Below are 27808 nucleotides of genomic sequence, written 5' to 3'. Positions count from 1 at the left end.
AAATGGCCCTCATATTAGCAACACTTGGCTAACATCGTCTGTTCCACTTGAAATTTACTGCAAATAAACCACAAACCAAACAATATTCATCAATATCTTTATTATTTACAATAGGCTTAACACTGATAAGCAAAACTTCACAGTAATATAATGTGAGCTTTAAATAAAAAAAACAAAACACAAAATATATATTTTGTACAATAAAAAAGTTAATGTTAACATCTGCCATTTTTCATCCCTGTTTAGTTTCACATATTTCATTACGGTGTGTCTGTGTGTTGATTTTACATTGCACTCATACAACTGAAGACGCGGCCTTTGGTATATTGATACGTACGCACGTTCTCCAGAGCTGTACTCCACAACAGGGAGACATGAGAAGACAAAATAAACAGATCTACAGGATCAATGCAGTCAAAAAACATAAATAAAGTCAATGTAAAGGACTGAGGATGAGCAAAAATGTTGTGGTCAGGCTTAAATATTAAACAGCATTGGTCTTGAGATCAGGCTTGTGAGTTGGTACGAAATCAGTTCGCTGACAATCAACAATTGAATCCTTAAAAAATAAAATAAATAAAACTGAAATGCGTGATTTCAGGATTTTTTCTTTCACCATCTAAAAAGGCGTATCACACAAAGTAAAGAGGAACTAAGGCCAATCTGGTGCTAGTCAGTTCTAAAGGTTTTAGACTGAAGTGTGATCAGATCAGGCAGATTTGTGTGACCGGACTAACAGCGCTAACAGCGCTAACAGCGCTAACAGCCACAAATAAACCCCATTAGTTACAGATTTTCCAAATAGAGTCCGACTGATACAATTGTTGATCCAATATTCTTTCTTTCAGACACACAGAACTAAAAATATTTCCTTAGCATTTATTGGGGTAATCTGTTCATGTATTTATTTATGCTGTGTTGCCAACATGAAATTCGCAGAGCACCCTCTGGTGGACAAGATATAGAATATCAACATTCATAACGTGGTTGAAGGGTGTTTCTCACATCTCTTCTAAATTTTAATGCATTTATTACAAATGCTGACACCAACTGGCAAATATCCAATATGGCCAAACAGCACATGTTGGCATCGGGCCGTTAACCTCCAAATGACAGAAACCGGCAGTGCAGTGACAGGATTATAACGATGTCATTGAAATCGAAACATACGCATGAGTTTTAATGAGGGACTTGAACATTCTGTGAGTCCTCGCAGTGGACAAATTGTTTCACAAAAAGGCACCAAGAATTGTGAAGAAAGGTGGCATTTTTCATTTCATGTTATTTTAAATGCACAAAAATCAGCTCGTCTAAAAGCAACCTGTTTGGCAAAAAAGGGCAATTTTACTGACGCACAATAAGAAGAAAAATTAAAGGATGAAATGCACCACAAAAAAAAAAGACATGCCATTGAAAGGCATTAAAAGTGTTACGGACTTGCAGCAGTGTTTACAATTTTACATGTACAGAGCATGTGTCAATGAACCAATGAGATCGAGGCTGTATCCAGTGTACATAAATATGAGAACCAAAGAAAGGAAACAAACAAAAAGGAAAATAATACAAGTTGTGTATGTGCTGTACACAATTCTGCTTGTGCTCAAAAAACAGAGCAGATATCTCTGGACTTATTTAGTGTGATCGAAACAAAGTATGGGCCAGTAAGTTAAATGGAAAAAAGAATATGGCACCTTAAGGGATTAAAGAGACACGCAGTTGAACCAGGTTGAGAACAGAAGAATACATTCATAAAGCAGATAATCAGATCTGGGTGGATGGGCCTTGAAATACATCTCTTCAGTCAGAAACATTGTTTTTTATGCTGTGACCACAGATAAATCTTTTGATTGCTGGATATGAAAGAAGTCAAATATTTACATAGCTTTTCTTTTAAAATAGGTCTGTGCTTTAAAAAAACCCCAAACAACAATAATTTAAAATTCAAGTTCATACATAGACATTCTAAAAAGCATTTTTCTGTGAACCAAATAATGTACAAATTGCTCATGTGCTGAAGACATACTGCAGTTAGTTGAGAGATCAGTACTGTGTGATTAGTGTGAAGTAGGTCTCTGCATTTCGCAGCGTTCTTACACTGAAGAATGAGGCACTGAGGCCATGACTAGGCTACAGGGAATCCAGCACTGTCCACACTCGCAAGGACACTTATAAAAACACTGTCCCAGTTCACCTGCTCGTGTGCTACCCTGTGCTCTATCTTTCCTCACTCCACGTGTTTCAGCTCCATCGTGCAAAACAACGAAGCAGCGTGCGAGGATAACTGGACACGAATAATGAAATGCTTTAAGGGGCTGGGGAGATTCCCCATTCTTGTGGCACTACGTTAAGGTGTGGACATCAGTCACAGAAGCAAAGACAAATTCTGTGTTCGTTCATTATGTGTCAGTGCTGTGGGGAATATCTGTGAAATGCACACGTTTACTTTTGTAGGCAATCGCTAAAACTTTTATTATGATTAGGTGGACATGTGGAAATTTCACGGTTACTATTGAAAAAAACAAAACAAAAGCAACCAGACTTTAACCCCACACAAGGGACAAAGCAGGTGTGGGTGTTATTTATAACCTTTTTACACTTGTCCAACTGGCCTATGAGAACACCCCCCACCACCCCACGTACCTCGAAGGAGTTCACATGAATGTAATTTCCGAAATGGCTCACGATCACTTGGTTCTCCAGACACAGAGGAAAACGGTACACTTACATATTTGTAAAACAATTCTTGAGTTTAAATTGAGGGGAAGCAGAGTGAGCTTTACCTACTCTGTCGGCTGGCTACACACAGCTGATACACTCGACATTCAGGCAGCAAGGACGCCTTTACATCAAGGCCACGTAAAAAGTTGTGGTGAAACGTTTTATGGTGCGACTTGAATTTAGTTTGGTTTATTATTTCTCAATATGTACAGGTTAGAGGAAAATTAGTGTCCACACTGGCATTTTATCAAACTGATTTGTAAACAATTAAAAAAAAAGTTATTTCTTGTAGTGATAGTGTGAGGTACAGCAGAGGTGCGTCTCGATCCGTCCCCAGAAAGCTGTCAACAGAACCTGAAACATAAAAAAGGAATCAAAGCGACCTGTTGGGTAGTTAGAGGTGAAGATTTGTGGCGTCACGGTGGCTACCTCTGCACTACGTCACTAATCTCTTTAATACAGCCGTGTAGGTTATCCAGTACAGTGTTGGACCCCACGCCACCCAACCCCCCACCTCCTGACGACGAGGCTCTCAGTTCTTGCAGGCTGAGCTCCAGCTTCCCCACTGCCTCTCGAAAGGCAAACTTGTTCCTCATCTGAGGGATGCAGTCCACATAACCTGAGCAGTAGTCTAGCAGCTGATGGCCAGCGTCCAGAACCTGGCTGCTGGAGGGGCTTTCGGAGCTGGCGTGGAGTGCGCTGCTCAGGCATTCCGCGCAGTCCAGCAAGGCCTCGCGGCTAACCCGCTCCAAGGGCGCCCTCTCCACTTGCTGCCTAGTTCGCCGCAGTGCCACTTTGGAACCAGCAGACAGTGCTGTGTGCGAGGGGGCAGTGGTGGTCGCCCCATTGGCCATTTTAGTGGGCGTTGTGTTTGTGGTGGCAGAGCAAGAAGAAGAAAAGGAAGAAGCTGGAGGCACTTGCGGTGGTGGCACTGATGGTCTGCCTGTCATCATTCCTCCTGACATTCGCCCTGACCTTTGACCTTTTAATGTGTCCCCATTTACTTCCACGGGCATTCCTCCGACTTGCTCTTCTCCGTCGCCGCTGTAGGAGTGTTGCAGACTGCGCAGAGTAGGGGGAGGCGGCGGCGCACACTTGGGTTTGACGAGGCGTGGCTTGTCTCGGTCTGCTTGGTGCTCAGACAGCAGTTTAAAGCGGTTCCCCTGAGAGTCTAGCCCGACCAGGTGCACGTCACCTGGGCTGTGCTTCAGTGTGGGAGAGATCAGCACTGGGACTTTGTGGTTGTGAGTCGGCCCACCTGCTGCAGCTGATGACATGCTCAAGCCCGAGCACTTGGAGGGAGATGTCCAACTCTGCTGCCTGTCCAGTCCTCCACTCTCCTCTCTACCCTCCCTGACTCGGGACAGGCTGTCCGAATCCCCAACTTCTCCCCCGACCCCCGGTGCCCTCACCCCTACAGCAGTGCCCCGGGGTAGTAGCTTGGCTTTGGGCCTTTCCCTGATCTGTGCAGTCCCCTCATCCATCCTCCTCAGCAGAGTTTCTGACGGTCGTGCAGCCCCGTTCTCTGGCTGAGAGGTTGTTGAGGCAGTCCTCTCCAGAGGCGGTTTAGCACTGCGGTTCCTGGGTAACGTCAGAGCCATGCGCTCCAAATCAGGCAGCCCAGCTGACATTGAGGAGGTAGAATTGGACCTAGGGAAAGGTTTAGGCCCACCAACTATATTTCCACCCTCGTCTGCGGAGCATGTCTTTCCTGTCCGTAGCCCCAGGGTCTTTTTAATGAGTCTAGGGGTAAAAAAGCCAGCCAGCCCACTCCAACTGCTACCACTTGTCACCTGTGAACCAAAGCCTCCCCCAGAGGGTTTCTGTCCAAAAGCTGCCCCGCAGCAGCGAGACTGTGCCTGGATAGGTTCCCCATGTGAGTGGGAAGGAGACGCAGAGAAGCCCCCTAAACTGTCTGACTGGGGCAGGGGAGGAGGAGCACTGAAATCGGGTGTAGGCTCGTACTTTTTGTGAGGTTGTGTCTCCATCTCCCGGAAGGAACTGCTTCTCTTGGGTGGCATCGGAAGGTTCTGTTGGTGCTGAGAAGACTGTGACGAGGAAGATTTCTTTTTGATAAATGAGCTAAAGAAGCCAGTCTTGCGGTCTCGTGTAAATGTGCCCACATCCTGTGCATCCTCTAAAAGGCTGCTGGGAGATTTATCTCTTGACTGTTGCTTTCTGGGGAGGGCTGGGGAGGTGCCTGATCGGCCGTCCCCTCCGAGCAAAGATGACGCCCAACCTGGAAAGAAAAGAGGAAGAGGAGGAATCACAATCATACAACAGACCGACTGAACTCAGCAGGAGCACAAATATCTGTTAAAAGCTTGCTTAATAGCTTAAAAGAGACATAATGAATAACTGCTTTTTGGCTCGCTCATCTATACATCAATGTCACTCATGTCAGGCAGCTGATGCTGCTGTATCCTGTATCTCCGCCTTTGGGATTCACAATCTGAGAAAAAGCATTCGAAGAAGGTGAACAGACTTGTCTTTGAGCCCGTGCCAGTCAAGGAAAAGCACACAGTAATTCAACGATTCACAAGCTGCTGTTTCAAAAGATAATGAACACACTTCAGGGACTGAACAACAGAAACTGCACAACTTCTCTAACATGGAAAGCTGCTGTGTCACTACGCTCAAAGAGGAAGCTGCAATTGTGTTACACTTCTGCTGACCTTTAAATCGGCACAGAACGCCGGGCAGCTTCACCAAACAAGCAGATGAAGTGAAACGAATGAAAGAGGAAGCTGCAAACGCTTTTTCATTACATTTAGAAAACCTGTGATGTGAAGCAGCAGATAGGAAAGCAATAAACCTCAGACACAGTTCCTTATCTTTAGGAACATCATATACATTTAAAAATAAAACAGAAAGAGGAAATGCTGAGATTCAAGATGTTCATTCAATGTTTGTGCACTGATTATTTCCTTATGGGCACTTTCACGATACCAGTGACGAACCAAAATGGGGTTTTAGTGGACTTTAGTTTTGCTGTTTATTGTGCAACAAAAACTCATTGACACTTCTTTCTTTATTGGTGAATACACAAGTTCTTGGACCAAAGCCCTAAAGACTTATCATAGAAGCATATTTGGTTTTCTTTCAGTTCATTTACACTTAACTTCCTGTGGTTGCTCCACTTAGTTCCTGTATTAGTTAACAGACACAGGTAAACAGAGGCATCAACGCCCTCCCCCCAGCACATGGAAATGATTTTTATTTCAGTGAACCAAAATATTTATTGACACCTTGTTTTAGTGAAGTACGACCACGTCCAGACAAAACTGACAGTCACATAAGGAGGTGAAGAAAGGTACACGCAGGCGAAGGGTTGACAAACCATTTTACACACGAGACAAACACACAAAAACCCAACACAAAGCAAATAAATAAGTAATAACTTAAAATAAGATACAACGTTATGTACATTTAATATTAGTGAGTGAACAGTGAAGTATTGATGTATCATCAAGTATTAATTGGAGGAATAATATTAATGGCACAAATAGACCAGGAGAGAAAATAAACAAAAGCTTATGTTAATCAGATGATGACTGTGTCACAGTGAAGATGCAATTATTTATTTGAACATAAAGACAGGTTATTGTATTAGAGGAGTTTGAGTGCTGGTGTCTTTTTACTTGAGGATGCTGAAAACATTCGATTTTAATGCAATTAAAAAATACAGCTGTACAGGAAACTTGCAGAGTGAGGCTGTAATGCTGTTAAATCTCAGGCAGGACAACAGTCTGAGGATAACAGACTAAAAACGAGATGTTCTGTGATCGTGAGAGACGAGAACGTCATTTTAACCCCCGTGCACAGAGCGCACTCATTCTGTATTCCTTTTATTATTTCATTGTTGAATATTTACTCGTTTGTGGGGTTTTATGCTTATTTAGTGTGTGCAAGCTTCATGGGTGATCAAAAAAAACAAAAAACAAAACAAAAACATACTTAAAAAGTGCTTATGAAAAATTGATCAGGCAGTTAGACATAAATATGCTGACCAATGAATGCATGCAGGCTTTTGCTGCTGGTCGGCCAAATGAATGACAGATGTCAGATGGTGATCGATCAGCTGTCGGGGAAAATGACGGCCATTCTTTTGAGGCGGCGGGCCAGACGTCGCTGCAGCTGACTCTCTGAATCAGTGTCCTCCGACGTACCTGCAGAATCATAAAGTGAGGCACCCGACTGGTTGGTAGTGACATGGGCACGGCTGGCTGTACCTGAGTGACCGTGCGTGCAGTGGTCGGTGCGGCCGTCCAGTCCACCCTCGATGTTTTCCTTGTTTTCTGTGTGCTTGTGGAGTGGGCGAGATTTGGAAGGCAACAGGGGCATATCATGACTGAAAGACTGCAGCGGCCCGCTGTGATCAGAGGATGCTGTCTTACAGAGCTCCTCTGCCACCTCTGCAATGTGCAAAGAAGAAAAGGATTCAGCTGAGAGGCATTTACTACTCTAATCCAGCAAAGTACATGCTGCTCGTTTACTGACCAATTAAACCTGAATATAGGAGAGTGAAAAGAAGATTCCAGTTTGTTAAATTCCTGTTTGCACATGTTCACTTGTTCTTTCTCTACTCTCACATATTTAACTGAATTACCTGAAGCTGTGTTACTAAAGGTCAGTAGGCTAAATAAGACCCAGTTTGCATGATCAGCCAAGTCAGTGCATGTATTTCAGAGTCACAGTGAAGGTTTAGAGGCTACATGTCATAAGCTGCACGTTCCTGTACCTTCAGAAATGCTCGAGCCGTGAAACATCGTTTCGAAGGCTTGGTGGATCTCTGCAAACGAAGGTCGATCCAACGGGCTCCACTGCCAGCCTGACAGCATGACACAAACACAAAGACGAGAAAGGTTTTATACATGAAAGCAATGAGACAATAGCATTCGACTTCAAATCGGTTATCAAGCCGTCAATCTTTGTTTCTTTGGTTTATTTATACTCTTTTGTATTTCTTGAAAGACGTTATGCAAATTTACACATAATTGCTGTTTCACTTCATTCAAACATGTACAGACGAGCACTCCCTGCGTGTCTCTGAAATGTGGAGCAGCAACAGTCAGGTAAAAAAAACAAAAAAAAACAACATGCACTCACATGCCCTCATCAGCTCATAAACTTTGGGCGGGCATCCCTCAGGTTGCTCCATGCGATAGCCTTTCTCCAAGAGATCGTAGACCTGAGACAAATCGATACCCGGGTAGGGAGACATGCCATAAGTGGCAATTTCCCAAAGTAGCACTCCAAAAGCTGTCGGAGAAACGAGTTCAGAGGATCAAAGATGAGCACACTGAAAATTAATTCAAGACGGCAAAACGATGCTGGAAAAGCTGCACTGCTCACCCCAGACATCAGACTTGATGGAGAAGGTGTTGTAGGCAAGGCTCTCCGGTGCGGTCCATTTGATGGGGAACTTGGCCCCAGCGTGGGCGGTGTAGGTGTCACCGGTCATCAACCGGCTCAGGCCGAAATCGGCAACCTTCACGACATGATTCTCACCGACCAGGCAGTTCCTTGCTGCGAGATCCCTGAGAGGTAAAGAAAACAACAAAATTGGACATTTAGAAAAAGACAAGTGAAATATTATACACGTAAAAGAAGCAGCATAAACACACACACACACACTACCTGTGTATAAAGTTCTTTTTCTCCAGATACTCCATGGCAGAGGAGATCTGCGTTGCCATGTATAGCAGCGCAACAGCATTCACCTCATCGCGTTCACACTCTCTCAAGTAGTCCAGTAGGTTGCCATGTGGCATATACTCGGTCACAATGTAGAAAGGAGGCTCTAACGTACACACACCTGTGGGGGACAGACTGGTTTAAAATAAATACTGAAGGAAACGTGAAAATTACGGAAAATCAAAAGTTATCCTCAAAATGAAAAAAAAAGGTTTAGCAGCATTCATAAATACTGACCCAGCAGCTGAACGAGGTTTGGGTGTTTAACCTCTTTCATAACTGCTGCCTCTTTCAAAAACTCCTCTACTTCCATGGTGTCTTCCTGTCATTGCACAAATAGAAACAAAAGAAAACATTTTTGTTAAAATCAGTGGTCTGGACAGAAATGGGAAATGGTGCAGCAACAATAGGCTTAATCACATGTAATACCACTGTCCACCTGCAGGTGGTGGTCTGTGATCATTTTTGGGTCATGCCCTATAATTCACAGCTGCAAATATGAAAATGTGACACTTTAGAGCTGCAATCTCAGATAAACAAATAGTCAACATGTAGAAATAACTCTACGCACCTTTAGTGTTTTGACAGCCACAGTGAGGTTGTACTTTTTCCACACTCCGACATACACCTCCCCATACTGGCCTCCTCCCAGCTTGTGCTTCATGGTGATGTCTGTGCGCTCCATCTCCCACTTATCATGGATGGGTGACACACCGTACACTGTAGGCTTGTTACATTTGGGTGCAGGGTAGTGCAGCGTGGTGACCAGACCATCAGGTACAGTGGAGTGGTGATGGACCAGCTCGGCCAGAGTGGCGAAGCGGCTTTCGGATGTTACGTACACCTGATGGGGAGGAAGCATGAAGGTGGATAAGGATGAAAAAGAAAGAAAAAGGTCAAGATTATGAACAGACCGAGTCTGTCCAGAAAACATCACTCTAGTGAGCCCGTTTAATAATTTAAACCCAATCCTTCTACCTTTCCATCCGTGGCTGTGTTGATCCGGTAGTGGTACACTCTGCCCTCATAGCGCAGAGATATGGACAGCTGTCCGGGGCTGCTCTCGCTTTCTCGCACCAGAAAACTGCCATTGATAAGTGATGAGAGCAGATACTCTGCAGCGCTGCGGGAAACGGGCCCGTGGTACCAGCTATGCTTCTCCAGGCTGTTGACCGGTGTGATGTAGTTGGAGGGAACCCATCCCTGACCGTTTTTAGACCTCACTTCACTCCACTCTCCATTCTGGTTGTAGCCCAGCACACGCAGCTTCTCACCTGAACACAGAAGGAGTGGGTTGTGCAAACATATTAAAAGGTGCCGATTATAACGAAGGAGTAGTCAGCTTATCGGTATCTAGACAATCCTGTTTTAATTGATTTGTTGTCTGTTTTGTTACACAACATGAAAGACAACTAGTTCAAATAGTCACTACATTCCTGTAAGACTTGGATAACAGGTCAAACAGAAAGAAGAGGTTTCATGGGCATGACTCGCCCCTCAGTGAAATTACATCAAAAGCGATGGAACAATAAAAGGGTTGGGTGCACATCATATCTGTCACAGAGGGCCAGGCAAAACTAGGCCTGTACTGACTTGGTGTGTTGTCTCTGTCTGCCTCTGACGTCAGCGCGAGAGAGGGAGCGGAGAGGCTGATGTGCTGGATACTTTAACAGGGAGGCACAAGAAAACACTGAAAGGAGCGGTGATCAGACTTGCCAGTGGGACACAGGTTTAGGAAAAGAAAATAGCTTAGTGTGGAAAAAAACGAGGGTATATGTAGGTTAGGTGTGATTGTAGAAGAAAATAAAAGGAAGAGGATATTAAGGCTATCCATCTTTTACACTCACCCTCCACTAAAACGCCAAGTTTACTCACTAATCCATTAACCTTTCAGCATCTTTCGTCATGACGGACTGTGTTGGTCTGTAGGGGGCATTAAAATAAAGCGAGGGGCTTTGCTGGTGCAATAAAATTGGAAGCAGGAGGTCGAATGGAGAAGCAGATGAAAGTGGACAGAAGTTTATAAAACTCACAAACAAGATTTTGCAAAGCTTATCTTCTATCACAGCTTGCAGGATAGAAACACACAGACTGTTCTGACTCTTTGCTTTGGCAAAACAGGAACATTACTGCAAGACGACCCTGATGCCTCCTGCACTGCTGCGGTCATTTTTTAAACACAGGCTTAAAGTTGATTGAACATAGTGTTGGGCTATCATTAGTTAGTTTAAACTTTGAGAAATAGCAGATACAATGATTCTGTAATAGGCTGCTCATATTAAGCACTGCAGTCCAATAAACACTTAACTAAAATAGCTGCAGTGTTAGAGCCATATAACATTCAACTAACCAGTGCTACAGGGGTAACTCATAAAACTAAACACAGTGTACTAGCAATCAGGAGAACTACATTAAACAAAGATGGTTATCCATATCCAGCCCACTAATCCACTGGTCTCCTCTGTGTCTGCCTTGTGTGCCCCTAGGTTTTGTGGGAGTGGAAACACTGACTGTCTTGCTGCATCACACTGGGAGCCACATGTGCCTGAAGCAGGGCTTTGGTCTGGCCTAGCCAAGTCAGGTCTGGCACAGAGAAGAGACAATGATTAGCCCCAGACATGGCCTGTTAAGACCCCTTCTGTGACCGGCGTCCGCCTGCTGCGCTCGTCCACCTGTTATTATTACAGTCAAGCCGATTTCATATTAACACAACATTAAAGGCCCGCTGGGTGTTTTCCATGCAACAGAGCAAAGAGTGGGACAGACAGCAAGAGAGAAGTGGAGCCTGGGAGCGCACATGTGCATGCATGTGGGCAGGAATCTCAGATTTACTCCATGAGTCAGGGTCTAAACATCATTTCCATCCCAGGCAGCTGCCATGGAAGTCTTAAAACGATGGATAATTAACGCGCTGCCACATTAAACACATTAGACTGGATGGTGACAGAAGCCTGGATGTCTGAAAAATATTACGAGGATATTTTAAGCTTATTGCCCAGGGGAGAACTGGATGAGTGGTTAAGTGCTGCTGAATGAGAGAAAAGAGGTCTGGACTAAAAGTGTGTGCATTAAGAGGCAGAGCGAATAAGATATTTGTAATTATGGCAAAGCATGAGCATCACTGGTGTTTCAGGTATTATTCAGTGTGGAAACTATAGCTCATAAAACCTCAGCTGGTCATGTGTGGGTGTCTGAGGATCAGGTTATTGATGATGTCATGAGATAAGCTCTGTTGACACAGAACATGCCTTTGGAATAACTGGACGACACCTTTCCAGGTGGTGCCAACTTGATCCCTGTGCTCTGTTGCAACACGTGCTGTTTAGAAAGGTGTGGGTATAATGATCAATGATGTGGAAAAAAAGCTCAAGCGCTCAGTTGTAACCAGACAACAATGTTTAGCGATGATGCACAGAAAGAATGAAGTTTTTGTGAAACCAGAGGTTGTGGCAGTGAGAGAGTTAGTAAGAAAGTATGAACCATCTAAAGAGGTTATTCAGTTTTCCCCCCTCCAAATTCAGACTTGGGTTTACCTTTGGTGATGCTGAGTGTGTTGTCTCCACTAGCAACAAAGTCATAAAGTGCAACAAAGAGGTTAGGGTCGCTCTCGGTCGCGCCCAGAAGGTTCTCCTTGGAGCTCCAGCGCACCGCCTCTGTCAGAGCTTCTGGTAAGAAAGGACAAGCAAAAGAAAAGACATCACATTACTATGATTATCAGAGAGATTTGATTCACACAGGTGAACAACAAGACCACAACTCCACTGCTGGCTGACACCTTCAATGAATTTTGCCAGCTTACAATCCTCTTTGACAGAAACTGAACACAAAAAGCAGCACAGCAGCATTTATTGCGACCCATAAATCCTAAGGTTTTTCCATAATCCTAAGACCCCATCCTGCTGCCCGTCTACCTGTCTTTCGAGGTCGAGTCCCCAGTCTGAAACCTGTGCGGAGTTTATGGCCACTCAAAGCAGCCCACTCATCTTCAAAACTGCTGCTTGCTTGCAGGCACCTCAGAAGCATCACTTCACTCGGCCAACTCTCCTTAACTCACCTATCTCTAGCTACACAAACAGGCCTGCTGTGGGCCAGGTACAATCTGAGATGGGAGTGTCTTTGCATTTGTATTTATGAAGGGAAAAAAAGAGGAGGAGCTATTAAACCAAAGGGAGGAGAAAGCACATAAAGAAGGGCTGAATGACATACACACAGAAATGTAGCTAACACGTACATGCTCTACAGCTGCTCCCAACATTGCTGCATGTCTGGACAGCTGGTTAAAGAGTGGGAGAGGATTGGGAATGAAGGGAAGCAGGATAAAGAAAAGTCACATCAGTACAAGAAACTGAAAACAAACAGAGAAGCTGCTACATGCATGTTTTTGCCATAAAGAGGATGGAAGTCGTGTGCCAAAAGTGATCGAGTAACCCCCGATTGTATAGTTCATCTTTAAACATATACAATGTGCTTGTTAAATAAGAACAACGCCTAATCCATGTAATATGCTTGTAGAATGTTATTTTACATTTTAATTAGTGAGAAAAGCATTGCTTTCTCAAACATACACAGATTGTAACTGAAAGCAATAACCCTAAACTCTGAGTCATATTCAGAGTGAGATGAGTTTATTCTGGAGGCTGTAGTTTCCAAACGTATAGGATTTCACTACTGATTTATGTTTATAAACAAAACAATACAAAACCCCAAAATGATGGCAGCAGAATAAATGGAAGTGATATAACACATGATGTCACCTCTCGCTACCACATACATGTACAGGCAAATGTTTAACAAAGAAACTAGCTGATTCATAGCAGATTTCCTCCTCTGGGATCAGCGTCACTAAAGTCACTTTGACTGTCAAACCAGACTGTCCTGTTAAACCATCGTTTGAACCGACTCGGTGTTGGCACTTAGAGGTCGTTTTGAACTACTTACTGAAACAGACCATTCTGCCATGCAACAGCACTGCCACTGAGACCACAGACATGCAGTTATGTTCAAGATGACACAACACGCACCATCTACTGTCCAATCATCACCATAGCGTCATGATTCCTGGAAGATCCCAGTCAACCTCATTACACAGGAAGTACAAAAGGGACTCAAGTTTTTAAGAGACCATCTAAATTCTTGCCTGATGCGTCTGATGCAACAATGATAAATTCCTATGAGTAACAGATTTGCTCTTTATTTCTAATATCAGCAGTCTGCAAAACTAACAAAAACACAACTGCTGTCATGCTACAAACACAAAACCTAGAATAAAAAAAACATGATATTGGCTGTAAAACTGAACTCTAAAACCAGCAAATGGGAGAACAATCACAGACAGCCCAGACGTTCACAATTCTTTTGGTAGACGAGGTTCTGATGAAAAACTATATTTTAATTAAGCCTGAGAGATTAAGGAAAAAGCTTTATCTAGTTAAACCATGTTAAAACGCTGCGTTTCCACCAGAGCAGTCCAGTCAAATTTAAAACACTGAGTGGCAATTATGTTTTAATCACAGACACACAAAGCTGGCAGAAATTCATCAAGAAATGATCTTTTTTCCCCCTTTCTTAGCCTTCATAATTTGGCAGGTACACAGTCTACATGGGAAAAGCTCTCTGCTTTCATAGCAAAGGCTGTAAACACAACCGAAATCTTGTCTCAAACAATGCAGCTGTATATTGTCTGTTCTTTCCAGTATCTATATTCAACACTTGCCCACCTTTGTTCCGGACCAGCATGCACTGCAACGCAGCACTAGCTGTGACCTGACTCAGCCACAGTTCCCAGTACATCTTCTGCTTTGGGTTGGATGGCAAAAAGCCTCAGTATCCACAAAAACGCAGTTTCTCTTCATTCACTGTGACTCCAAACTGTTTTTAAAAAAACATCCAACTGTGTCTCAGACAATGGAGACTGAGGAGCACATTACTCTGGCAAAAAAATGACTGAGGAGCTCAGGACAGTTCTCCAAGTCATCGCCTTCACTGTGGAGTACGAAGATTGTACACACAGCAATCGGAGAGCGAGAGAGAGACACAAAGGCATCTCCAGCCAAATTATTTACCGATGTAGTCTTTGACTTAAGCCACCCCGACTTCTGTTATTACCGTAGTGAATACCAGCCTCCTGCTGAAATCTACCCACTAGCTTTGATGTGGCCTAAGGGAGTCAAGATTTCCAGAGTCCATCTGGAGAACACAGACACCCATGACTGATGTTTGGAGCCTGAACCCACTCTGAAAGACGGCAAAAAGCGGCAGAGAGAGAGAGAGAGAGAGTGAGCGCAAAAAAGACATGTGGTTGGGGGCCATGCATATACAGAGGTTTGGGGGTAGGGCAGGGTATATGGCAGTGAGGAAGGACGTGTCCATATGTGCGTGTATGTGTGCTTGGGGAGTGTGTGAGAGCTGTGGCCAACAGCAGATGGCCGGTCTTGTTCCTCTAGGGGGGAGAGGTCCTATTGACCCACACTTTTCTTCTGATGCATGTGCATAAACGATCATGGCTCCAACTGCTGTAGTCAGGCTAAGCCAACTGTCAGAGCTGCTCCTCTTACATATCTATGTATCAGATTGCGCTTCCCAGGAATGTCTAAATGAAAAAGGGACACAATGCCATTTCTCAAAAGGTCTCAATCTGAGAAATCTCAATTCTAGTTACAAGAGAAAGAAACTCCATCACTAATTATTCCAAGGCCTCAACCCGATCACATTAAATGATGAAATACTTCAGTCAGGCAAAATGCTCTTGGCCTCGTATGCTGAAATGTTTGACTGAGCGAGCAGTTGGCCAGCGCGGGTACGTCGTGTGCCCGTCCGGGTGCCTCAGTGAGTGCGTCTGCTGTGATGTGCAACACATGTGCGCACTGAAGAAACTATGGCTTTGTGCTGAATGCTGGAGAGCGGGTGTTTGTGTCTGTGGGGTATAGCAAGCCTGCACCCCCAAGACAGCTGCGACAGAGGTGACCCTTGTACCAGGAGCACACATACTCACATATCAGCGATGACACCCTTCCCCTGGATGCCTCAACAGCTGTTTGAATGTTTGCGCCTACAAGTGTCTATAAAGAGGTCACTTTACCAGCCAAGCACCTTGTGGGGAGTAGTAAACAACACAGTAATATCTTCTGCACACCCTAATCAAAAACAATGCTGATTGTATCTTAAGCCTGTGACCAGTGAGGTCAGGTGGTATTTTCAGCTGCTGCAAAACAAAACATGGCAGCATGACATCCAGGAATAACTCTGCAAAGCACACAGTCAAATCAAATCAAATCAAATCACTTTTTTTTTTTTATTGTCACATCACATGTGCAGGCACACTGGCACAGCACATGCGAGTGAAATTCTTGTGTGCGAGCCCCACAAGCAACAGAGATGTGCAAACACAACAACACAAACGAGCAAAATACAAGAATGGCCAACCTGAAACTAATAAATATATGTACAATATATAATAGTGTATGCATTTCTGGATGTGTATACTAAATATTTTCCTACGTGTGTGTGTGTGTGTGGTGTGTGTGTGTGTATGCACATTTTTACAAATTAAATAGTTAAAAAAAATTAAAAAAATAAATAAATAATAATAATAATAATAATAATAATAATAATAATAAAATATATAAAATATACAGAGTTGAATATGTGCAAACAAGTGGCATTTATATACAGTGTGGAGTGCATAATGTTAAAGTTCCCGTAGTGAAGCTGAGGTGTCTATGACGTGTTCAGCAGTCTGATGGCCTGGTGGAAGAAGCTGTCTCTCAGTCTGCTGGTACGGGACCGGATGCTGCAGAACCTCCTTCCTGATGGAAGCAGTCTGAACAGTTTATGGCTGGGGTGACTGGAGTCCTTGATGATCCTCCCCGCTTTCCTCAGGCACCGCTTCCTGTAGATGTCTTGGAGGGAGGGAAGCTCACCTCCAAGACGACATCACACCGTCGTCACTGTGACGACGGTGTGATGATAAACGGCTGGCTGAATGCCGGAAGTGTGAACAAAACCCTCATACAATACTGCGGATGAGACCCGCTTACACAAGACGTTATGTGAGCCTGACAAGCCTGATCAGATCCTGCACTGTATTCACTCCATAATCCTGGAAATGACAGACCTGGGGGCTGAAATGCATGCTATAACCTGGCACCACCAATTATCCTTTCATATTCAATGACGATTATCCAGTTCTTCATAATTCAACCTCAAATCTCGCAAGAGTTTATGATGTTTTTCAGAATTAGAGGAGACTTTCTAAGACATTCATGGAGAGTTTGAAGTCAAGAAAAAGCCTTTCACAAATGTCCTGGACATGTGGCTTTACATTCTGTACAGCACATTACGATGTCTACTTTTAAACATCTGGATCAAATAGGAAATCCACAACATGTCTGATGCTGTTTAATTGTACGAGTTTTAAGCAAAATTTAGAACACTCGAATTGTCTCAGATGTGCACCGCTAAGCTGAATTTTTATTGACATTACCATTCAGGTGAGAAACTCAGATAATAAACATGTCAGCTCCCTAGTACAGTGTGACTAGATCACTGTCCAGTGGATATACAGTCAGCAGGAGGAAGGCATGGGCCCTACCAGCACTCTTATCCTAAAGGTCTTGCTACACAGCAGAAAGCACGTCTACAGTACTTTGTCTCACTCTACAGTAACTCTATGAAAAACGAGTTCACAATTTTAAACATTGGTTTGTTATTTAGGTTTAGATCGTCTGCTTCTGGTTTCGGACTTCTAACTGACAAAACAAGAAAATGCCTGAGGAAACTATTAGTAACTGATAAAACAACTACTTGGCACATTTGTAACATGAAGCCAAGGACACGAAATACTGCTCACACTGTGTACTGGCTACAGTATGTAATAAAGAAACTAGGGGTGGGCGATAGAAACGATATACGATAGAAACGATATAAATTTGGCCAACGATAGAGATTTTGACTATGCCGCTCTATCGCATGTCGATGACGTCATCAAGCTGCGCCTGTTTTGGTCGAAAGCATCGCAGCGGCTACAACCATTATCATCTGCTAATTATGCTGGGCGACAGTCATAGCAAAAAGATGAAGCACTGTTGAAATATGGGGAAAGCCAAAAACTGCGCTTCCTCCACTTCCGTAACATTGATTCATTAATGTTGAATTCTCTCTCTATTCCCATGTTGTTGCAGTATATTAATGACTAACCTGGTATTGTGGATGAATGATCTCAGTTGATCTCCTGACTGAAGTTTGGCCCGTGTACAGCATCCTGCTATGCGATTGCATTTGTGCCTGACCACCAGAATCCCTCACGTTAACTTTTATCAAGTGGAAAAAAGTTGGCGTTCATCCTGCAGCTTCACTGTGCTAATGTTATGCTAAGATAGCTGTGTCGCTAGCAATCACGTAGCACAAGTAACCCTGCAAACGCCACTGCTGTTTAGTTTTCTGTCTTCATTTATGTTGGAAGTGGCAGCAGAGCTGTACGTTTGAATTAGTTTCAAAAATCTCAGTCAGAACATGCTATGAAATGTTTAGGTGGAAGCTAGCGAGCTAACTTCCTGCTAACTTCTAACTCCGTTAAATTTAATAAATTCTGTTTTCATGGATGCCTGGATGTTAAACTTAATTGTTACACCCGGTAAAGCAGCAACACTGATGATTTTATTAAAGATTAAAGAATTTATACCATTTTTAACTCTCGGTGTTCGTTTGAATTTGGGACCTGAGTTTTGGACCCAGATTACTCCGCGAAGCTCCTCACTACGGCAGCCGTAATGCTCTGACAATCCATCAAGCAGTGCAGCTTACTAAAGTTGTACTAAAACATTTTTAACAGATTTCTGCAGCCAAAATCGGTTTGAGGTCAGTAAGCACAACCAGAATTCATACATAAGGCACATTCTCGATTTTTGAGACAATTAAAGGATTTTAAGTGTGCCTTATAGTGTGGAAAATACGTTATACAGAAAAAAAGAATATATCGCGATATATATATCGTTACCGCACGTGCTTCAAATTATACCGCGATATGGATTTTAGGCCATATCGCCCAGCCCTAAAAGAAACATCCTTCAAGTAACATAGTTTTGAATAAAATAACAATTTAGACTTGAAGTGGTTTCAAATGAAATTGATGGAATACGTTTTTTTTAAATTCATGTATTTCAGTAACAAAACTATTTAAATCACCATTGAGCCATACATTATATGGAAACAGTCACTGTTAAATGAATTTTGAGGTCATAACCAAGTGTGTAAAGCAAGGAGCCTTTGCTTTACTTTAGATACCTAGAGCTTTATGCAATTTCTTGGTATTTTTGGCCACATGGCAAACAATTTATTTAATGCTTTAGTACATTACACACTACTTAAAAAGTGCTGTTTGAACCCCCCCCCCCCAAAAAAAATCTGAATACTGAAAAAATATAAAAGAAAAGGCAAACATTATGTAAGTAAATTAATCTGTTTTTGAGACATCAACAACACTGAGAAATCCATCTGTACTTTGTGGAACAGTCAACAGTATCCACAGAAATAGGAGAGAATCAGTTGCTGTTCATGTGGACAAGACAAAGGACAATAGCCTCATTAATGACATATCACGTGTGTGTGTGTGTGTGTGTGTGTGTGTGTGTGTGTGTTGGCTCAGGAATGAATTCCCTGAAATGCCCTTGCACTTGATAAAATGGAAACATGGAGCTTCTGCTTGCTGAAACAGTCGCTCAGTCCATCAGCTATGGCTCCATTGCTGACATATACGCCTAACAATCACATACATGATGCATCTATGCTCTTATGCATACAGCTCATTCTTGTGATTACCGGCAGAGTTACATCACCCTCAACGGTGTTGCAAACCCCTCTGAGTAAACACTAACACATGCACTTACAGGCCCCTGTTGGAAGCGCCTCTCGTCTATTCATCCATTACATGCCCATGTAGAGCGCCATGGCTACATCAAACACACCAATAAGGGAGTGGAACATCAGGACAGGCCTAAGTTGGATCATTCAGGAATGGAGCCTTAATTGATGCCTCGACCAGTCTCTCGCGTTATGGGTTAATAATGAGTTGTAAATGGTAAACGGACTGGTTCTTATATAGCGTTTTCTAGTCTTCTGAGCACTCAAAGCACTTTATACAACTTGTGCATTCACTTGTGCACAAGCACATTTTTCTAAGTGCTTTCTAGCTAACATTCACACATCGGAGAGCAATTTGGGGTCCGTATCTTGCCCAAGGATAATTGGCATACAGACTAGGGGAAGCCAGGAATCGAACCACCAACCTTCCGATCAGTAGATGACCTGCTCTCACGCTTGAGCTACAGTCACCCCAGTATGAGTGCTTCCCTCTAGGTGTGCTGGCAACAGTGCTAATTGCTACTGTAATGTGACAGCAGGGAAGAAGAGGGCCATATGATGCTAAACTGACCAGTCATCACCAATCGATGCTCATTACACTAAAATAAATACATATTATTACACAAAATAATCCCTCAGACTGCAGGGATTAAAATATTAATTTCTTACATATGCAGATGAACAAAACTTCAGACCAAGGTGTTTATTTTGACAGCGTCCTTCAGGTAAAGAGGTGTGACCACCAGGACAGAACTTTCCAAAGCCTGAGGGTACACTCTCCTCGCTACCATCGCTGTGTTTGTCTTCAGTTTTTGCAGCGAGTGTTTACAAAAGGACCCGGTGACTAATCTTCATGTCTGAACGGCTAATCGGTGTATGGTGTGGTTAAGCTGTGCTAGGGTGTGGGTTTAATCTGCTTTACCCTGAGTCATTTTAAAGAAACAACTGGAGCCAAAGGGGGGGGGGGGGGGGGATATCACATTATATGCATATTCACAATATAGTGGAAATGCCCCTGGCTGCAAAACTGACCCACTAGAGCGTTTAAATTTAATGTAAATGCCCTGTCAGCTTACTGCTTGATTAGATTGTTTCTCTACTTGGTTTAAACATAATCTAATTATCTATTTAACATTATTTACTGCAGTATAATTATGTAAAATTAAGCCTACAATCCTTAACAGATCAAATCTCTGAGAGCAATGTTTACAAAACCTCTTGCACTTCTGAACTCTAAGAGTAATCAAATGTATCACACAGGATATTGGAGCACAGCAGTGCCATGAGGCACACAGACCGGTCAGCTGGTGGGCATCTACGCTTAAAGAGAAGGACGCACCTCATAATCCGCAGTAAGAGCTTCACCACAATACACCTTCACTAGCAAGGATGGAAAGGACGAAAGAGTGTACGAGCACATAAATACAAGTGTGCAACTGCTTACAGTAAGCATGTGCAAGTGTGTATTTCTAGCCAAGTCTCCAGCCTGCAGCTGAGGAGATAAGCAGCAACGATAATGCCAGCAGTAGGGGGCTCATTCTAAGAAGCGATGATAATGCCAGCAGCAGAGGACTAAGCAAATCAGCGTTTAAGGGGTTTGGCTCGTAAGCCATATCCAGTGCTACACCATTGCAGTTTAACAGTGAAAACTGATTTCACTGGGAGCCACTTCAACAATTTGGTTAGATCGTCCTACAAAGTTTAAAACATTTGGTGTTTTTAAGCTGACAGATGAGGGAGATGACTTTACCATCTGCACAGCCAATCACTCGCTGTTCTGATTAATCCTCACCCTTTAATGATAAAAGCCACAGAGAGTTGAGGCCAAGGAATAAAAACTAGGATTGCGGTTTTGGGAACTACAACACCAACTGGTAGCAGATGCAAAGGCTTAAGGCTGCAACTGGGAGTTGAAGAGCGAGCAAACCAAAGACTTTAGAAAAGAGCTGCCTTTTCCCCAATCTCTACTTTGTTATTTCTTCTGTTTTATCAAATGTCATAGCTGACACTCAGTTAACTGAATTCTTTCCTGCATGGTAACATTTGTTCATCGCAAAGCACTAACATTTAACAGACATTTTACTCTTCTTAGACTGATTTGGGATCGAGGCCCGTCTCCACATCCAGGATTCAGCAGAAGTTTGGGCTAGGAGCAAATTATCGGTCTGCTTGACCGAGAGGTTTCAGTTGTTTGCAGTACAGAGCAGCTTTGGCATGAGGAGAGCACAGACCAACATAAATTATTTAACACACAACCATTCGAGAGTGCACAACGGTGCATGTAATCTTCAGGCATAAGTCATATTTATCAGTGTTAAAATTATCTGCACAGAAAGACTTTGCTTCTGTGCAGCACCCACTGTATTGCACTTAATACAATCAGACTCATCGGTTTTACCCAAATTTCTCACCCAGAGGAGGTGTGGTCATGGCTCCTCCTAGTGGTTAATGGGAGTCATTAGGACTTCTTTTATCAACATATTATCTTTACTCCAAGATATTATCTCAGAAAGGGAATTCAAATCCTCCCCATAGCCACTGAGGTGTGTGAAACAGCCATCTCAGGATACTTCACTGGCTGCTGCAAGACTTATCCTGGTTGTTGGGAGTTTTAGCACATAGAGTCCACAGAAAAGCAGATCTGCCTCTAATCTAATTTCACCCGTGATGCAAATCAGCTTACGTCCTTGAATCCTGGACCCAGAAATCTCACATCTCCTCTGGGCAGATTTACCAGTACTGTATTGTAGATAGAGCTGGCTCCATGTGCATCATCAGTACTACAGTTTAAGAGGAAAAAAAAAATCCAATCTACTGATCTGTCCCAGTTTCTCTGATCTGTTTAGAGTAAAAATAGATCAGACTGTTATTTTGTTGAATTTATAAACCTTTCAGAAGGAGTGTGGGTTTTCTTTACACCTTTAAATGTAGGTTATCTTATATAAAGGTGTTGTGAAGGGTGACAAACTGCAGCACAACCTTGAATCAGAAATTCTATTCACAGTTTATCAGCACATTTGCTCTTCTACAAGAGCACAGGACACTCCCCTCACTGCAGTGTATCAGATGAACCCACTGCAGACATGACATCTCTGAACTCCTGACAGTGCTGAAGAGGGAGACCATCAATATGTTGCAGCCACTGATTCACCAATACTGCAACTGAACCAATAACCCAGAGAGGCGACTGTTTGACCAGCTTTCTTTGCATCAGCACAGAGGCAGTCTGCTCCTCGTTCAGCTGAGCGTTTTTAAAGCCGGCTTGTCTTTCTCCCAGGGTTTTATTTGTAGACAATGATGCCACATTAGAATTGAACTGAGGAAACCTTCAGCAGGGGACAAGGGCAGAGTCACCTTTTTTTAAATTCACTAAAGAGAAAGCCTGCCCAAAGCTGCAATTTACAGATGTCTCAGAGCGAAAACAGAGTCCTTGAGCCAAGCATATCGACAGCCAATTTACACCAACAGGCCCGGCCTCATTTGTCACCCTAAAACGACAAATGCGGCATACTGATAAAAACTCTAGAAAGCATGTGCTCGTGTAATACCCTCTGACACGAGAAAGACAGGCAGCAACACAGAAGCATGAGTTCAGCAGACAAACATGCATTCCTCATAGACTGGCACCTTTCAATTACATCTCAAGAAGGCATCATTAAACCCAAGAAGTATGCTAGTCTGTTATAAAGTTTGTTATGTAGAAGCAGGATTAATGCAACTTGTAGCTTTCAGTGGTGTCAACAGCCATAATCCCACAGATGTGTAACCAGTAATGCATACATTTAAAAAACTTTTTTCAATTAGTTAAAAAAATAAAAATCTGTATTTTAGGATTTTTAAACGGTTGTGTTTACGATGTTTTGGTTTTTTTGGGCTGCATACTCTCACTAATGCTGTGATGGAAATACATATTAAAGCTGATAATTGGGGTTAATGTCAGTGGATACAGGGTCACTGCCTGGTCAAACTTTGTGATGCTTAATTGCCGGCCTGGCATCGTTGGAGTTTTTGTCCTTTTTTGTGCGTTAGCAAGCAAATAAGCAGCTGAGAAATCACCAAACGTGTCATTTTAGACATTTTTGAATACTGAAAACATCCTAAACATTTAGGACTTTTTGAGAGTCTGCATAGTTAGTACTGCTAACATTATGCTGTGGACCTTGAACTATGGAGGCCTACATTTATGACATCTGCCCATATCCACTAACAGTGCTAAGCGCTCCTTCAGCTGTTCGACACTTAAATACATATCTCAGGAGTGCAATGACTGCTGACACTCTTAGTGGACGTGCACCGACTGGAACTGATGCTGAGGCTGTTGTGTTGGAGTACAACAACAAAGCGATGGAGAACAAACTTCCAATCTGGGAATTGAGGGTAAACACACATTCCTCTGGGGTATATCCAGTATAGATGTTTGCTGTTGGGCTAATGTGTCTGCTGCTAGGCTAATCAGACTTCTATAGGGGTGTGTAGGTCACTCAGTAAACTTTCAGATGCCCTCTCTTGTGGTCTCCACGCTGTAGGAGATAGCACACCATGTTACTACCCGCCATGAGTCCTGCTGGTGCGACTGGCAAGCCATACATAAACATTACAGTACTGTGCAAAAGATCTTACACCTGCCATTTTTACATTATCCTATGAAAATGGCAAAGCGGATACACTGGTTTATTGAAACCTACAAATATACATGGAAATGTGATATATGTCAAAAACAGATTTTTATACAGTTCCAACAACCTTAAGAGTCAGTATTTCATATGACCACCTTTATTCTTCAACACAACTTGAAGTCTGTTATGCAAGCGTTCCTGTAATTACTTTAAGCAGCTTTCAGGAATAGTTTTGCTGGCTTCTTGAAGGATATTCAAACCTATTCTTTGAATGCTGGCTCACTTTTGTTCAGTTCTTTGTAAACACGATCCCACAATGCTTCAGTAATGTTGTGGTCTGCGCTCTGAGGAGGCCAATCCATGACTGATAGTGTTTCCTGATAATGTGTTTTTCTAACCAGGTGTGCTTTTATTGCACTGGCAGTGTGTTTGAGTACACTGTTATGCTAAATAATGAAGGTCTTACCAGTCAGATGCTTTCTAGATGGGGTTTGATACACCATGCAGTACTGACTGTAACCCCCCCCTCCCCGACCACCACATCCACACCATGTTAAGATATCCCAACAGTTCTTTAGGAATCACCTTGTCAGTGCAAAAATGAAATTTTATGTCTGTCAAACTGTTTTATCATTGGCATTTTTCATAGACTCAACTACAGAAACGGGGTTGTTTTTACAACAGGCTGCCAAAACATACAATTTAAAATTGGTTCTTTATTAAAGAACAAGTTATTTCTTATGTGTACCTATGGGTTAGGCACCTCGTATTCCTGAATGACTCATATCACAGTGTTAAGCAGCTTTACAAACAAAAACCTCTCTCTCTAAATTCTTAGGACTGTACTGAATATGAGTGACAAGGCAGCCAACTTCCAAAGAAAAGTTCTTTAGGAAAAAACCTTCAGAAGGCCTGGAGCACTATTGCTCAACAACACTTAAAACAAAAACAAAAAAAACCCCATAAATGACAAGAACATCTGGCTGCTTGGAAACAAAATATAAATAAATTAAGCCTGACTCAAGTTTTTTGCACATTACTGTACATCAAAGAGTAATTTTGCAAAAAAGAAAAACCTCACCTACTTGGTTGACTCACACAATATATTAACATTTAATTTTGCTGCAATGGAACCGGAATTTTCCCACATAGGATCAATCAAACGCATCTCAACTTTGATGTCCAAGTGAACAGATAAGCAATCTCAAACTATATAACTGACTTAAAATGTATTTGTTTTCTCACAAAATAATGATAAACAATATGAACTGAAGGAGCTTCCATACCTCACAAAACATTATGCAAAAACAACAAGTTGCTTTGTGGCTTTTGGTCATACTAAAACTGCAACAGTGACACAAATTTCAGCTTTTAAAGTGCAAATATATTGGATTTGCTAATGCTATTTACAAACTAGCAACCACTTTTGTTTTAGCCTAAACAATGAGATATTACTTCCTAATAATCAAAAGAGCTTCCTTTAAAATGTAAGATAATGCTATATCATTATCGCATGAATAGACTACCAGCAAAGAGGCAGTTTTATATTCAGTGAAAGACTGAGAGCACAGTTCCAAGCTTCCTCACTTAAGAGTCTTTGTTCTATTATTGTGTGCTTTGAAGAGTAGCAGTCTCTCTGCAGAGTGGCTGTGTGACTGCATCCTGGATGCTATAAAAAGGCTACTCCTGCCCCGACACTGGAGAAAACAGAACAGTGCCGACAGTGAGCGGTGTTGCACTTAGTGGGTCTGCCTGTCTGTGTATGCACTTCAAGCTGAGGACTGTTACTTTTGAGATGTGAGAGCCAGGAACTAAAAATGCTTTCCATTCCCAAAAGGTTGCACCTTCCATGTGTCCTTGCTCACTGCAGTGATGGGAGGGCGTTTGGTCTGGGACATCAGTGGAAAAAACTAGGCGAGTTATGCCAGCAGTTCTACATATATGCGGCATGTGTGACGTAAACATTCATTCAAGGGCACAAACGAATGAGAAACCAAGACAGCAGCATGTACACATCAAACTTTTGACCGAGGTTACGTTCAGAGCAGAGTGTTCAATCAAGATGTGTGAGCAAACAATTAGGAGAAGCTCTTTGAGAATAAAATGCATTATAATGAATATGAGATCATGCAAACCTAATGGATATGCTATAGCCTCCATTACTTATAACCCCAGAAGTCTCATTAAGCAACCAGCTGAGAGGGCTTTGAGGAAGAAGGCGCGCCGACTCTCCATGACTCAAAAGAGAAAGATACTGAAGATCTGCAAGCAGATATCAACTTGAATACACTGCTTTGAAGCTGAAACACGGGTAGCACCTCCTCTGTTTTTTGTGGGGCCCAAACCCACATTGCCTTTTTTTTTTTTAAATCATGAGTTACCTTATGTATTATCTGATCTTGAGGACAGACATGACAAAAACAGTATAACAAGAAAGGAATAGCCTTAAACCTTGATGTTTCCTCGGTGTCAACATATAATCACAGAAGGTCACTTAAATAATTGACACGTTTCCCATTAGATCAATCTGAGCAGTCATCTTGCTGAGCCTGTTGTAACAGTAGACAGAGGATAGAAGCGAGCATGTGAAACCCACTAGGTGCTGTAATGTGAGCCTGAGGTGGTTTCTATTGTGAGTTAATGGAGTGGAATTGTTAGTCAACCACTGGAGGCAAGAATCAGTGTTTCCAAACCGGGTATCACATAGAGGGGCCTTGGAGGAAACAAGTTAACCTCTGGGTATGACCCCTTGAATCGAGCACAGAAGACTCTTCCTCTCTTTAGGAACAGTACACCTCTTTTCGGATCATTTGGTGACATGCATCACATTCATACGCCCCAACAAAGTAATGACTTGGTGTGAAATCACGGCAATCTTGTTACCACTATTCAGTAAATAACTGACTTCTGTGTGCATACACAAACAATAGCGAAATTAACACACAGTAAAATGGATGAGGCATGGAAAGCTAATGTTGGATGGCATGGCTATTTCCGCTAACGCGTCGTTGTCAAATAGCATGGAGTCGATTAGCGAATCAGCAGAAAAGAAAAAAAAAACCAAATTAGATTTTATCTCCGCTTGTAGGTTGACAGCTACTTATTTCTCTTTACCTGAATGCTGCGTGAATATATTGATGCCTGGATCGGGCACATTGACTGGAGCTGTCCTGCCTGGCGGTGTCCCGGTGCTACTGCCGGGTTCCCGGGGTCTCCTCCCGACGCCGCTCCCCCGGTTCCCCTTCCCTTGGTGTGGTTGGGGCGCGTGGGGCTGTGGTGGCTGGAGCCCGGTCGATGTACCCTCACCGACTCGGCCAACCTGCTGTCCCATCCCGGTAGTTTGGCGTGAGGACGAAGCAAGCAAACCCCCCTGCGCGCGTCTGGTTCACATTCCCCCAAAGCTGGAGCGGCCTGGCCCGAATACTCTTCCTCAATCCCTTCCCCGCCGTTCTTTCAGTGGGCTAAAGTAAAACTAGCCCGTGTTAGCTCGCCTAGCTAGCCCGTTAGCTAACGTTAGCTGCTATCAGTGAAACCCACCCACCCTGCCTTTAACAATAAAATCCCAACCCCGGCGTGTGACAGCGACTGCCTCTAATTCCTTGCTCCGGGTGGCATCCGAGTAGTAATAAAAGACACCCGGTTGGCTATATTCGGTCAAATTGAAGCTAGTTAGAATCGTTTTGCCGTTGTGCGGCCGCTGCGCGCCCCCTCTGACGCCGCCATCTTTACCGCAGAATAGAAGATGTGTGTTGCACAAGGCGGGGGGTTCGCCTGGATCCACTATCCACTGTCAGCGTGATCCTCCACCTCCAACCTGGTCCCAACAGTTCCCCTGCACCCGCACCTACACCGCTGGAGGGGACATGTAGAAAAACTAAAAAGTTTAGAAGTTCTTCCCCACTTTTAAAAGAATGTGATTA

The 27808-nt window shown here is 43.0% G+C and overlaps 1 protein-coding gene across 4 annotated transcripts; it reads right to left on the bottom strand.

The window, feature by feature from the left end:
* Positions 1–83: 83 nt before the first annotated feature.
* On the bottom strand, positions 84–27732 carry abl2 (c-abl oncogene 2, non-receptor tyrosine kinase). Of its 4 annotated transcripts, none has more exons than XM_085264479.1 (11): positions 27003–27732; positions 11949–12080; positions 9394–9689; positions 8987–9259; positions 8653–8737; positions 8359–8536; positions 8074–8258; positions 7828–7980; positions 7460–7549; positions 6951–7133; positions 84–4957 (listed from the first exon to the last, which is right to left on the bottom strand). In XM_085264479.1, the coding sequence occupies exons 1-11, from the start codon at positions 27217–27219 to the stop codon at positions 3144–3146; spliced, it is 3606 nt and encodes a 1201-aa protein (XP_085120605.1). In that variant the 5' UTR covers positions 27220–27732; the 3' UTR covers positions 84–3143. The 4 variants fall into 4 exon arrangements, with proteins under 4 accessions (XP_085120605.1, XP_085120606.1, XP_085120607.1 ...); XM_085264480.1 differs by having other exon boundaries at positions 11949–12077; XM_085264481.1 differs by lacking the exon at positions 27003–27732 and adding an exon at positions 12327–12499.
* Positions 27733–27808: the final 76 nt, after the last annotated feature.

This window comes from Mchenga conophoros, linkage group LG23 (assembly GCF_057382185.1).
Source record: "Mchenga conophoros isolate Kocher_MC1m ecotype Shallow Benthic linkage group LG23, M_conophoros_male_GT1.1, whole genome shotgun sequence".
Taxonomy (NCBI): domain Eukaryota; kingdom Metazoa; phylum Chordata; class Actinopteri; order Cichliformes; family Cichlidae; genus Mchenga; species Mchenga conophoros.
The sequence above is the reverse complement of the archived record's forward strand: the minus strand, read 5'-3'. Positions and strand labels throughout refer to the sequence as shown.